The 13,902-nt window shown below is 42.0% G+C and overlaps 1 protein-coding gene across 1 annotated transcript in view; it reads left to right on the top strand.

Moving 5' to 3' along the window:
* Window positions 1-7,093: 7,093 nt before the first annotated feature.
* Window positions 7,094-13,902, top strand: part of si:ch73-61d6.3 (occludin) — a 43,542-nt gene continuing 36,733 nt past the window's right edge. Inside the window, exons 1-3 of the mRNA XM_029708133.1 lie at window positions 7,094-7,346; window positions 11,041-11,843; window positions 12,073-12,243. Coding sequence (XP_029563993.1) covers window positions 11,061-11,843; window positions 12,073-12,243 — 954 coding nt within the window. The 5' untranslated portion in view covers window positions 7,094-7,346; window positions 11,041-11,060. The remainder of the gene's footprint in view (window positions 7,347-11,040; window positions 11,844-12,072; window positions 12,244-13,902) is intronic.

Raw genomic sequence — 13,902 nt, 5'->3', positions numbered from 1 at the left:
AAATGTTTATTTAAAAAAGATATATATATTGTGCTGAATTTTATTGTTTTATACACATGTATGTTGTTTTAATATTATGTTTTTTATTGTAATGTTTACATGGCTCTCTTGTAAAATATATTTTAATCTCAATGTGACTCCCTGTTTAAATAAAGGTTAAATAAAAAAATAAAATCAATAAAGATAAATGGATGTTTTTAGAGATGAGAATGTCTAGCAATTTAAAATAGACAGAGGCATGATCTTATACAGTTGGCCTAAATCACCACTCAGGGGGGCTCACACAGGCCCGTGTCTGCAAACAGTGAACAACTGTAATTGCCCAAATTTCCTGCTGTCTCTCTGATCACCTCTGGACTAGTATGATATATTATACAGCTGCTTCACACTGTCTATGTGTTGGAAGTCACCCAGCAGCTCATGGCAACGTCATAAATCTGCAGGCCTCAAAACTGAAGGAATGGAAAATATTAGCGTAGTGTAATTCCATGTAATTACATGGTGCCAATCTTTCCCATTGATTAGGGATTGAGGCCTTTATCCTAATATACACATGACAGGCTTACTACATGATGACCCAACATGGTATGGGGAATATGGACACGAGTCAACTTAAGACCACTTACTCTGTATACATTGTAAAACATCTGACTAGCCTTTTGGGGAAAACTATCTCTTTAAGGATATATGCAGCAACCTGTCAGTCATCAGAGTGCTGAATATTGGCTTGTTAGCAAGGTGCAATTCCCAACACAATCAAAGGTGACTACAACAGACAAAGGGACTGAGTATAGCTAATGAACTCAATCTTCAAGAGAATGGCCTTTGACTACTGCCATACAAGTAGTCAGTAAAATGTCCTTTAGTATTCACATAAGCCTCTCAGTGTGCTCCAGCTGAACTCCTCATCAACTAATTAATGAATGTAATTTATCCCCAGAGAGGAAAATTGTAGGTTTGCCACCAGCTGCAGACATAGATATACAGTACATTACAGAGACTCACCGGTACACAGAACATAGAAGAACCAGGAAGAACACCAGTAAGAATGCTGTAACGGGACAACACCAGTTTGCGGGGCCACAGATGGCCATCTAGTGATTACAGAATGGACTCACACCCTCTGATGAGCATCAGATTAAAAGGGGAAAGGTCCTATTGAAAAATGTTTGGGTACTCTGTCAAACATTCTTTCAATAAAACAGAATTTAATGCAGCACAGATAATGATACAGATTATTTTAAATAAAAAGAAAACTGTTAGTGGAACTGTCTGTGATCGTTTACCTCATAAGAAAGATATTTGGTTCTAATGTACTATCTATGAGAAGTTAATATTGTATTTCAGTAAAATGTGTACATTTTCTTGTTTACTTAATGCTGGTGTGTCATTATACTGCGTTAACAGGCAAGTGATACTGTGATGTCAATATTCTTACAGTACCCAAAAGCTATAGAAAGGTGGAGCCATCCACCAAAAACAAAACACATACAGTATCTCCTGGGAATTAATTAATAACTAGGCCACCTCAGATATCCAAAGAATTAAGCAACCACTGAGAACAAAAAGAGAATAAATAAAGAGAGTAAAAAAGAGAAATGTAGATCATGTCATACATTTGACAAAGCATGTCAAATCAAATCAAATGTTATTTGTCACATGTGCCGAATACGACAGGTGTAGACCTTACAGTGAAATACTTACTTACAAGCCCTTAACCAACAATGCAGTTTTATGAAAAATACTTAAACAAATAAGATATAAAAGTAACAAATAATTAAAGAGCAGAAGTAAAATAACAATAGTGAGGCTATATACAGGGGGTACCGGTACAGAGTCAATGTGTGGGGGCACCGGTTAGTCGAGGTAATTTAAACTAGACTTGGCGCTCCGGTACTGCTTGCCATGCGGTAGCAGAGAGAACAGTCTATGACTTGGGTGGCTGGAGTCTTTGACTATTTTTAGGGCCTTCCTCTGACACCGCCTGGTACAGAGGTCCTGGATGGCAGGAAACTTGGCCCCAGTGATGTACTGGGCCGTACGCACTACCCTCTGTAGTGCCTTGCGGTCGGAGGCCGTGCAGTTGCCATACCAGACAGTGATGCAACCAGTTAGGATGCTCTCGATGGTGCAGCTGTAGAACCTTTTTGAGGATCTGAGGACCCATGCCAAATCTTTTGAGTATCCTGAGGGGGAATAGGTTTTGTCGTACCCGCTTCACGACTGTCTTGGTGTGCTTGGACCATGTTAGTTTGTTGGTGATGTAGACACCAAGGAACTTGAAGCTCTCAACCTGCTCCTTTACAGCCCCGTCGATGATAATGGGGGCGTGCTCGATCCTCCTTTTCCTGTAGTCCACAATCTTCTCCTTTGTTTTGATCACGTTGAGGGAGAGGTTGTTGTCCTGGCACCACACGGCCAGTAGATAAGGATCTACACTGAGTGTACAAAGCATTAGGAAAACCTTCCTAATTTTGAGTTCCACCCCCTTTGGCCTTCAGAACAGCCTCAAGTTGTCGGGGCATGGACTCTACAAGGTGTCAAAAGCATTCCACAGGGATGGTCCATGTTGGCTCTAATGCTTCCCCCAGTTGTGTCCAGTTGTCTGGATGTCCTTTGGGTGGTGGACCATTCTTTATACACACAGGAAACTGTTGAGCATGAAGAAAACCCAACAGTGTTGCAGTTTTTGACACAATCAAGCCGGTGCGCCTAGCAGCTACCGCCATACCCCGTTCAATGGTACTTAAATGTTTAGTCTTTTTTGCCCATTCACCCTCTGAAAGGCACACATACACAATCCATGTCTCAATAGTCTCAAATCTCAAGGCATAAAAATCATTATTTAACCTGGCTCCTCCCCTTCATCTACACTGATTGAAGTGGATTGAACAGGTGACATCAATAAGGGATCATAGCTTTCACCTGGATTCACTTGGTCAGTCTATGTCATGAAAAAGAATAGGTGTTCCTAATGTTTTGTACACTCAGTGTACAATCCCAGTCCCTCTGTGTAGCCTCTGGACCACATGTACAGTACATCCCATAGGATCTCACTGTCCTTGCCTGCACTGCACTCACCTTTATTTAACCAGGTAGGCAAGTTGAGAACAAGTTCTCATATACAACTGCGACCTGGCCAAGATAAAGCAAAACAGTTCGACACATATAACAACACAGAGTTACACATGGAGTAAAACATTTTTTACATTTTAGTCATTTAGCAGACGCTCTTATCCAGAGCGACTCACAGTAGTGAATGCATACATTTCATACATTTTGTTCTCCGTACTGGTCCCCCATGGGAATCAAACCCACAACCCTGGCGTTGCAAATACCATGCTCTACCAACTGAGCCACACGGGACCATGTAAAACAAAAATACAGTCAATAATACAGTAGAAAAATAAGTCTATATACAATGTGAGCAAATGAGGTGAGATAAGGGAGGTAAAGGCAATAAATAGGCCATGGTGGCGAAGTAAATACAATATAGCAATTAAAACACTGGAATGATAGATTTGACAGTAGATGAGTGTGCAAAGTAGAAATACTGGGGTGAACTTGATGAAAGGCATTCATGCAATAGAAATTGGTTCAAAAAGGTAGTGAAATGGCCGATCATAGCAGCTATACTGACTTGCCTCATCTTGAATGTAAGTATACGGGTTGCAATTGCAATATTATTATTTAAATTTGGGATGGATAGGCCTACAGTACCAGTCAAAAGTTTGGACACACCTACTCATTCAAGGGTTTTTCATTATTTGTACTATTTTCTACATTGTAGAATAATAGTGAAGACATCAAAACAATGAAATAACACATATGGAATCATGTAGTAACCAAAAAAGTGTTAACCTGTCTGGGCTAGGGGGCAGTATTTTCACGGCCGGATGAAAAACGTACCCAATTTAAACAGGTTACTACTCTGGCCCAGAAACTAGTATGCATATTATTAGTAGATTTGGATAGAAAACACTCTGAAGTTTCTAAAACTGTTCGAATGGTGTCTGTGAGTATAACATAACTCATATGGCAGGCAAAAACCTGAGAAAAATCCAAGCAGGAAGTGAAAAGTCTGAGAATTGTAGTTCTTCTTTTGATTCTCTATCGAAGCTCCAGTGTCTGTGGGGTGACGTTGCACTTCCTAAGGCTTCCATTGGCTGTCTAAAGCCTTCAGAAAGTGGTTTGAGCATTTTCCTGTCACTGGGCAGAGTATAGGAGCTCAGTTACTGAGTGGTCTGCCTGGCAACAAAGGGATTGGATATGCTCGGTCCTGCGAGCGCGCCCCTCCTTTTTCTTCTTGAATGAATATGCTATTGTCCGGTTGGAATATTATCACAATTTTACGTTAAAAATACCATAAATATTGATTTTAAACAGCGTTTGACATGCTTCTAAGTACGGTAATGGAACATTTTGACTTTTTGTCTCTCGTTCTGCGCTCGCGCGTTATTCCTTTGGATAAGTGATCTGTACGCACGAACAAAACGGAGGTATTTGGACATAAATATGGATTATTTGGAACAAAAACAACATTTCTTGTGGAAGTAGCAGTCCTGGGAGTGCATTCTGACGAAGATCAGCAAAGGTAATACAATATTTCGAATACTAATTCTGAGTTTAGGTTGCCCCGAATTTGGCGGGTGTCTGAATAGCTCGCTGTGATGGCTGAGTTATGTACTCAGAATATTGAAAAATGTGCTTTCTCTGTAAAGCTATTTTAAAATCTGACACAGCGGTTGCATAAAGGAGTAGTCTATCTATAATTTTTTTAATAATTGTTATGTATTTTGTCAACGTTTATGATGAGTATTTTTGTAAATTTATGTGCACAATCACCGGACGTTTTGGTGGGAATACATTTTCTGAATATCACGCGCCAATGTAAAATGCTGTTTTTGGGTATAAATATGAACTTTATCAAACAAAACATACATGTATTGTGTAACATAATGTCCTAGGAGTGTCATCTGATGAAGATCGTCAAAAGTTAGTGCTTCATTTCGCTGTGTTTTGGGTTTTATTGACACATGTCCTTGCTTGGAAAATGGCTGTGTGATTATTTTTGTCTATGTACTCTCCTAACATAATCTAATGTTTTACTTTCGCTGTAAAGCCTTTTTGAAATCGGATAATGTGGTTAGATTAACGAGAAGTGTATCTTTAAAATGGTGTAAAATAGTCGTATGTTTGAGAAAGTTGAATTATGACATTTTGTTGTTTTTGAATTTTCCGCCCTGATATTTCACTGGCTGTGTCCCACCTAGCCCATAGAAGTTAAACAAATCAAAATATATTTTGTATTTTTGATTCTTCAAAGTAGCCACCCTTTACCTTGATGACAGCTTTGCACACTCTTGGAATTCTCTCAACCAGCTTCAACTAGAATGCTTTTTGAACAGTCTTGAAGGAGTTCTCACATATGCTGAGCACTTATTGGCTGCTTTTCCTTCCCTCTGCGGTTCAACTCATCCCAAACCATCTCAATTGGGTTGAGGTCGGGTGATTGTGAAGGCCAGGTCATCTGATGCAGCACTCCATCACTCTCCTTCTTGGTCAAATAGCCCTTACACAGCCAGGAGGTGTGTTGGGTCATTGTCCTGTTGAAAAACAAATAATAGTCCCACAAACCAGATGGGATGGCATATCGCTGCAGAATGCTGTGGTAGACATGCTGGTTAAATGTGTCTTGAATTCTAAATACATTACAGACAGTGTCACCAGCAAAGCACCCCCACACCATCACACCTCCTCCTCCTTCTCCATGCTTCACGGTGGGAACTACACATGCAGAGATCATCTGTTCACCTTCTCTGCGTCTCACAAAGACACAGCGGTTGGAACCAAAAATCTCAAATTTGGACTCATCAGACCAAAGCACAGACTTCCTCCAGTCTAATGTCCATTGCTCGTGTTTCTTGGCCCGAGCAATTATCTTCTTCTTATTTGTGTCCTTTAGTAGTGGTTTCTTTGCAGCAATTCAACCATGAAGGCTTGATTCATGCAGTCTCCTCTGAACAGTTGATGTTGAGATGTGTCTGTTACTTGAACTTTGAAGCATGTATTTGGGCTGCAATTTCTGAGGCTGGTAACTCTAATGAACTTATCCTCTGCAACAGAGGTAACTCTGGGTCTTCCATTCCTGTGGCAGTCCTCATGAGAGCCAGTTTCATCATAGCGCTTGATGGTTTTTGCGACTGCACTTGAAGAAACTTTCAAAGTTCTTGAAATTTTCCAGATTGACTGACCTTCATGTCTTAAATTAATGATGGACTGTCATTTCTCTTTGCTTATTTGAGCTGTTCTTGCCATAATATGGACTTGGTATTTTACCAAATAGGGCTATCTTCTGTATACGACCTTGTCACAAAACAACTGATTGCTTCAAACGCAATAAGAAGGAAGGAAATTCAACAAATGAACTTTTAACAAGGCACACCTGTTAATTGAAATGCATTCCAGGTGACAATCTCATGAAGCTGATTGAGAGAATGCCAAGAGTGTGCAAAGCTGTCATCAAGGCAAAGGGTGGCTACTTTGAAGAATCTTAAATCTAAAATATATTTTGATTTGTTTAACACTTTTTTGGTTACTACATGATTCCATATGTGTTATTCCATCGTTTTGATGTCTTCACTATTATTCTACAATGTAGAATTTTTTTAAAAAATAAAGAAAAACCCTTGAATGAGTAGGTGTGTCCAAACTTTTGACTGGTACTTTACCAGAGCAAAGTTTGCACATGTTATTTTCTGATGGAAATAAACATCTGACCAAAACCCCAAACCTTTTATAGAAGTCAAGTTTATATATAATGTTTCATTTATAATTTTTTTTTGTTTTTCCTCTTATCTTGAAGGGGGGAAAGTTCTGAAAAAGCCTGGGCAAAGGAATTGAATATAGGTCTATTGGTTTTTACATGGTAATTAAATGCTAATATAGATAAAATGCTAACACCTGTACAAATGTATGAGAAAACGCACAGAACCAGTGTTTTCAGAATTCAATCAACCAATGGACTTTTTCTCTCAAGTATAACACATTGGGTAGTCGACTAGTCTACAAATCACACCTACTTCCAGACAGCGTAGGGTTGGGCAGTCAACCAATGTCCTTGGAAAGCACAACAAAGCACTTGTTCACAGACACAGAACCGTCCCTGCGCGTCGGACGGGACGAAAGAGGGAGCCACCACAACTAAAGCAGGTCACTAATAAAGAGTTTCATTTCAACCTCTCTGGTCTACAGCTTTACGGATACAAAGTAAACTCGCAAAACGACGGCGTTTTCTGCACTGCGTTAAGCGCCAACAACCGTCAGTTTTTTTCTTTTACTTTCAGGTAAGTGAAATGGGCGTTAAATCGAATTTAAACCGTTAGAAAGCTAAATAATAACCTATTTAAATGGGTAGACTTCATTTTAACATTTAGTTTGAGGACTTTTCCCACGCACTCTACGGTGGTTCAAAAAGTCAACAGTCTAGAAGACATGGTGTTCGATTGGCTACATATTGAACACCATGTCTTCTAGACCAGGGTTTCCCAAACTGGGTCCTGGGGCCCCCACTGGGTGCACGTTTTGGTTTTTGCCCTAGCACTACTACACAGCTGATTTAAAATAATAAAAGCTTGATGATGAGTTGGTTATTTGAATCAGCTGTGTAGTGCTAGAGCAAAAAACCTAAAGGTACACCCAGGGGGTGCAGGACCTAGTTTGGGAATCCCTGTAGAGTGTACTGTAAGTGGGGATAGGCCTCAAACTAAATATTAAAATAACGTCGACCGATTTTAAATAGGTTATTATTTCGCTTGTAAATGTTTTAGGCTACGTTTTGAGTATTTTATAATTAATATTAGTTGCTCTAAACTCTAGGTTTTCTTTTGGTCTATGTATTGTCAAGTGTTCCCGTTCTCTCACACAAGCTCGCAATTGTGCCTGCTCTGAGAGACTTGAAGTGTGCTCATGGGGCTTGAGGGGGGCTCTCACAGGTGTGGCCTGTGTGGTTTCCGTTTGCATTGTTAGTAGCTTTTCTCTGTTATTTCTGTTGTTTTCAGTTTTATATCCTGTATTAGGAAAACATGCCTAGTGGTTGACTCTTCAATAAACCTGATCTTATTTCGTACATAACATCAGATAGCCTTTAATGGGAACATCTCAGGCTAAAACGTTCAAATACATTGGCATTATGCCCATTTTGTGTTCTCTAAGGGAGAAACATTCAGTTATTTTTGCTCTAGTCTCTCTAGCCCTGTATTGAGAGCTTGTGAGACATTATTTGTTCATTATTTTCTTGTACTCCTTTATTCTTCATTTTGATTTATTAGAGTGCTCCTCTCTAGAGTGTTTTTAATAGCCATGTAACTAGAGTTACCTACTACTTTCTGTGCCCCAGCCTTAGCCTACATTAGGCACGGGGATAATAGTTTTTGACAGATGTGAGGCATGTGATTCAGGGTTAGAATTCTGTTATCAACAAGAGATGATTGAGTGTGTGGCTGTCTGTACTGGATGACAGCAGCTCAGTGAGTAGTGGGTGGCTGATCTTTGACTCCAGCTTAACAGCCTCAATCACTGTGTTGTCTGTTTCATAGAGGCAACATTTACATGGAGCTCTGAATTGTAGGCTGCTGTATTGTATTATTTTATTTATTTGACGATTTTAAAAACACAATACAATCACACGTGGATACAACCAGGGATGGAAATTAAGCTGTAAACATACACTGTATACCCTCAAAACATGGTTAAAACTAAAATGTTGATGTCATGGATGGTCAGTCCTTGCATCCATAGCTCTGTCCATGAATTTGAGAGTGGTGACATCTCTCCAGGCCCATTCCTCAAGCTTTTTATCAAAACAGAGTAGGGGTGGCCGCTTTGTTATTGTTTCAGTTAAGGACTTTAGCTTTAAAGCTTTTAGCCCATTAACCACTTCTTAAGGTTTGCCTTAAAACACCCTAACATAGGGGGTGGTTTTGTCTCTTCTGTCAAAATGTCCAGTCGGAGGTGTTTCTTTTGGTGAGGCAGTACCATCACCACGTACATGCAGAGTCCTGGAAAGGTGTAATGGACCCAGGTGTCTAAACTTTACACACTGCAGAGGGAGTTATTTCCAATATGCTGTGATGATGATGGAAGCTACTAGGCAGGCTATTGATAAACAGAGGTGGAACCCCCTTCAGAAGACACCTGATCCTCCTGCCCAAATGTACCCCTCCCTTTCTCCCACAGTATCCACACAGGAGAGCTCTTGTTAGGTCCTTTTTTTTTTTTTTTTACTGTGGCCAGTTTTTTTTCCTCCGAAATACCATGGCAACCACAATTCCCACACCTAGCAGTCTTGACTTTTCCCTTCACCCTCCAAAGACAATAAGTTAGGGAGCGAAGAGGGGAGGGAGGGGTTAGAGGGAGGAAGGGGGAGAGAATGAAAGGGGGAAGGGGGAAGACAGAATGAAAGATATGGAGTGGGGGAGAGGGGTTGTGGGAGGAAGGGGGAGAGAATGAGGGGAAGGTGTATGAGAAGGAGGCTCTCAGTCAGGAGAGACCCCTACTGAACTGAGTCATAAAGAGAGAGAAGTAATGGCTGTACTGGGTTGAGCCTGGCCTGTCTGTTTTGTTTGTCCTCTGTGATGTAAAGCTTTGGGCCGTTCACAGTGTGTCTGTGAGTGTGACTGTAAGGAAACAGGAAGTTCTTCACCCCCCTTTCAGGCAAGAAGACAGACAGACAGGCAAGAAGACAGATAGGCAGGCAAGCAGGATGACAGGCAGGCAAGCAGGAAGACAGACAGACAGACAGGCAAGAAGACAGGAAGTCAGACAGGCAGGCAAGCAGGAAGACAGACAGACAGACAGGCAGGGAGGAAGACAGACAGACAGACAGGCAGGGAGGAAGACAGGCAGGGAGCAAGACAGACAGGCAGGTAGGCAGGCAGGCAGGAAGACAGGCAGGAAGTCTATAATGTCTTGTTCTACTGTTATCTAATGAATTTAGCCACACACTGTTCTTGCCCGGTGCTACAATGTGTCATGATAAATAGATGGAACAATGTAGTCTTTTGATGTCAAAGACTGACATGGCCTCCTCAGCATCAGCACTAAAATAAATACTTCACATCTGCACTTTACAAATGTAAAAATCTTTAAATATTTTTTTCTTCTTTAATTAAATCAGCTTGTTGTGAATGCCAAACTTTTGCCTGTTGACTATTATAAAATAATGGCCATTGTTAAGTCTGTTTATACTGTGGGCTAGCAGTTACGTGTGGCCTAAATTCAAAACAAAACCAAATTTGGCTGAGGATGGGATATGAAGTGTTCAAAGGCAGCAGGACAATTGGAGGGGTTGAAGGAGACTCCCACTGCCCACAGGGCCCGGGTGAAAAGCAGCATTGTGCTGGGCTGGGCTGCTGTCTGAACTCTGGTTCCTGGTACCAACATCTCCATGCTGGTTCTGACTTTGCTGGTTCATAGAACTCAAAGCTAAGGTCATCTGTAAAGTGTTTATGTTGTAAATGGTGGCGTGGTGCACCCCCTCTAAATAAATGGTGGCGTGGTGCACCCCCTCTAAATAAATGGTGGCGTGGTGCACCCCCTCTAAATAAATGGTGGCGTGGTGCACCCCCTCTAAATAAATGATGGCATGGTGCACCCCCTCTAAATAAATGGTGGCATGGTGCACCCCCTCTAAATAACTTAACATTGGTAATATTAATAAAGGAGAACATACATTGGACTGCTGTCTGTATATGTACAATCAATCATCAAACACGTCTGTTTTATAAGTCATACATGTTGGGACCAGTCAAGTAAAGAACGTCTAACAGGAATATAATAGCAATGCGCAAACATATGTATTTAATTATATTACTGTAAAGCTTGCCAAGTGTAATCATGTAGATTCATTCTATTCGTGTAAATCTTGAGATGAGCAAGGTCAAGTGTAATCCTGTACATTGCCACACCTCACACCTCATCAAAGCTATGTCTCAGTGCTGTTGTGCTTAGTGTCCACTAGCATATATTTTGTCTCTGTAGGTCCCTGCCATCTTTGAGAGATGTTTGAGAAGCAGCGTTACGACAGCCCTCCCGTCTACAGTCCTCCATACAGCCCGGAATCCAATGGTTACGGCCCCCCACAAAGCTACCACCCGCCCAGGAGTGAGTTTGACCCATACCCACCCCCACCGGGCTCCTACTACATGGAAGAGAAGCCCCAACACTTCTACAAGTGGATCTCTCCTCCTGGCATCGTCAAGGCCATGTTTGGCACAATCATAGTGCTCTGTGTTGGGATCTTTGCCTGTGTGGCCTCCACCCTGGTCTGGGACATGCAGTACGGGATGGGGGGGATGGGCTCCTACGGCGGAGGGATGGGCTACGGTGGAGGTTATGGGGGAATGGGCGGCGGCTATGGCTCCAGCTACGGCTCTGGCTATGGAGGAGGCTATGGAGGAGGCTATGGTAACTATGGTAACTCCTACCCGACACCTTACTCGGCCAAAAGCACCATGATAGCTATGGCGGCCATCAACTTCTTTGTGGCGCTGGGATTCTTCGTGGCCGGTTTCTCTAAATCGACCACGTTCAGGAGCAGAAAGTTCTTCCTGGTGGTTCTGGTGGTCAGTGTCATCATGGCTGTCATCCAGGGCATCATCACCATTGTGTACATCGTAGGGGTGAACCCTATGGCACAGAGCTCTCAGAACATGATGTACAACCCTATGCTGATGATGTGCCAGAACCTGTACGGGAGCAGCTATTCTAACATGGGTGGAGTGGGCAGTTTCGGCATGTATAACCAGTACCTCTATCACTACTGCTACGTGGACCCACAAGAGGTAGAGCAACAGTTATATTTCCTGTGTAATGTATCATTTGATTGTGGTGGTATTGGTGCTCTGAAGATGTAGAATTGGTCTATGATTACAGGCGGGTCCTTAACCCCTTTATTGACCCCTTATACTGTGTATTTTGTTTTAGCCCTTTAAGCCTTAAATAACAATGTAGTATTTCAGATAGTTTGTGTAATAATTGACCTCCATAATCTTATTGATGTGTCTCCTTCAGGGTGTAGCCATGGTGTGTGGCTTCCTGGTTACCGCTGCCTTGGTCGTGGCTGCTTTCTTCTCCCACAAAACCAGAGGAAAGATCTGGCGCTACGGCAAGCCCAACATCTACTGGGAACAGCCTCCTGAGACTGGAGGGCTAGTTTCTGAAGGCAGAGATGTGAAGGACTGGGTAAGGAAAACTCATACTGGTTTGAATATTATGCTCATACTCTTGATTGATGGATTTTATTTGCCTGTAAAAAAACAACAACATATACACAGTACATATATAGAAAAAATATCATAATAAAAAACAAGAAATGCGACGAGGATATCACAAATTCAGAGACTACACACAATACCCCATAATGACAAAGCGAAAACAGGTTTTTAGAAATGTTTGCAAATGTATTAAAAATGAAATATCACATTTACATAAGTATTCAGACCCTTTACTCAGTACTTTGATGAAGTACCTTTGGCAGTGATTACAGCCTCGAGTCTCCTTAGGTATTACGCTACAAGCTATTTTCAGGTTTCTCCAGAGATGTTCGATCGGGTTCAAGTCTGGGCTCTGGCTGGGCCACTCAAGGACATTCAGAGACTTGTCCCGAAGCCACTCCTGTGTTGTATTGGCTGTGTGCTTAGGGTCGTTGTCCTGTTGGAAGGTGAACCTTCGCCCCAGTCTGAGGTCCTGAGCGCTCTGGAGCAGGTTTTCATCAAGGATCTCTCTGTACGTTGCTCTGTTCATTTTTCCCTCGATTCTGACTAGTTTCTCAGTCCCTGCCGCTGAAAAACATCCCCACAGCATGATGCTGCCACCACCATGCTTCACCATAGGGATGGTGCCAGGTTTCCTCCAGACGTGACGCTTGGCCCAAAAGTTCAATCTTGGTTTCATCAGTCCAGAGAATCTTGTTTCTCATGGTCAGAGTCCTTTAGGTGCCTTTTGGCAAACACCATTGGGCTGTCGTGCCTTTTACAGAGTAGTGGCTTCCAGCTGGCCACTCTACCATAAAGGCCTGATTGGTGGAGTGCTGCAGAGATGGTTGTCCTTATGGAAGGTTCGCCCATCTCCACAGAGGATCTTTGGAGCTCTGTCAGAGTGACCATCGGGTTCTTGGTCACCTCCCTGAGCAAGGCCATTCTCCCCCGATTGCTCTAGGAAGAGTCTTATTGGTTCCAAAGGTCTTCCATTTAAGAATGATTGAGGCCACTGTGTTCTTAGGGGCCTTCAATGCTGCAGAAATGTTTTGGTATCCTTCCCCAGATCTGTGCCTCGACACAATCCTGTCTCAGAGGTCTACGAACGATCTACGGTCTACGACCTGTGGGACCTTATATGGACAGGTGTGTGCCTTTCCAAATCATGTCCAATCAATCAAATTAATTTACCACAGGTAACATCTCAAGGATGATCAATGGAAACCGGATGCACCTGAGCTATATTTCGAGTCTCATAGCAAAGGGTCTGAATACTTAAGTTAAAGTATTTCTGTAATTTAAAAAAAAATTCTACAACCTGTTTTTGCTCTGTCATTATGGGGTATTGTTTGTAGATTGATGAGCATTTAAAACATTTTTAAAATCCAATTTAGAGTAAGGCTGTAATGTAACAATGTCCTTGGGCTCCCGAGTGGCGACGCGGTCTAAGGAGGCCGTGATTGGGAGTCCCATAGGGCGGTGCACAATTGGCCCAGCGTTGTCCAGGGTAGACCGTCATTGTAAATAAGAATTTGTTCTTAACTGACTAAAATAAAGAACAAAATGTGGAAAAGGGGAAGGGGTCTGAATACTTTGTGAATGCCCTGTATTTCCATTGTGGTTTCTCTTTAGAGTAATTTTTTTT

This window comes from Salmo trutta, chromosome 22 (genome assembly GCF_901001165.1).
Source record: "Salmo trutta chromosome 22, fSalTru1.1, whole genome shotgun sequence".
NCBI lineage: Eukaryota > Metazoa > Chordata > Actinopteri > Salmoniformes > Salmonidae > Salmo > Salmo trutta.
The sequence above is the reverse complement of the archived record's forward strand: the minus strand, read 5'-3'. Positions and strand labels throughout refer to the sequence as shown.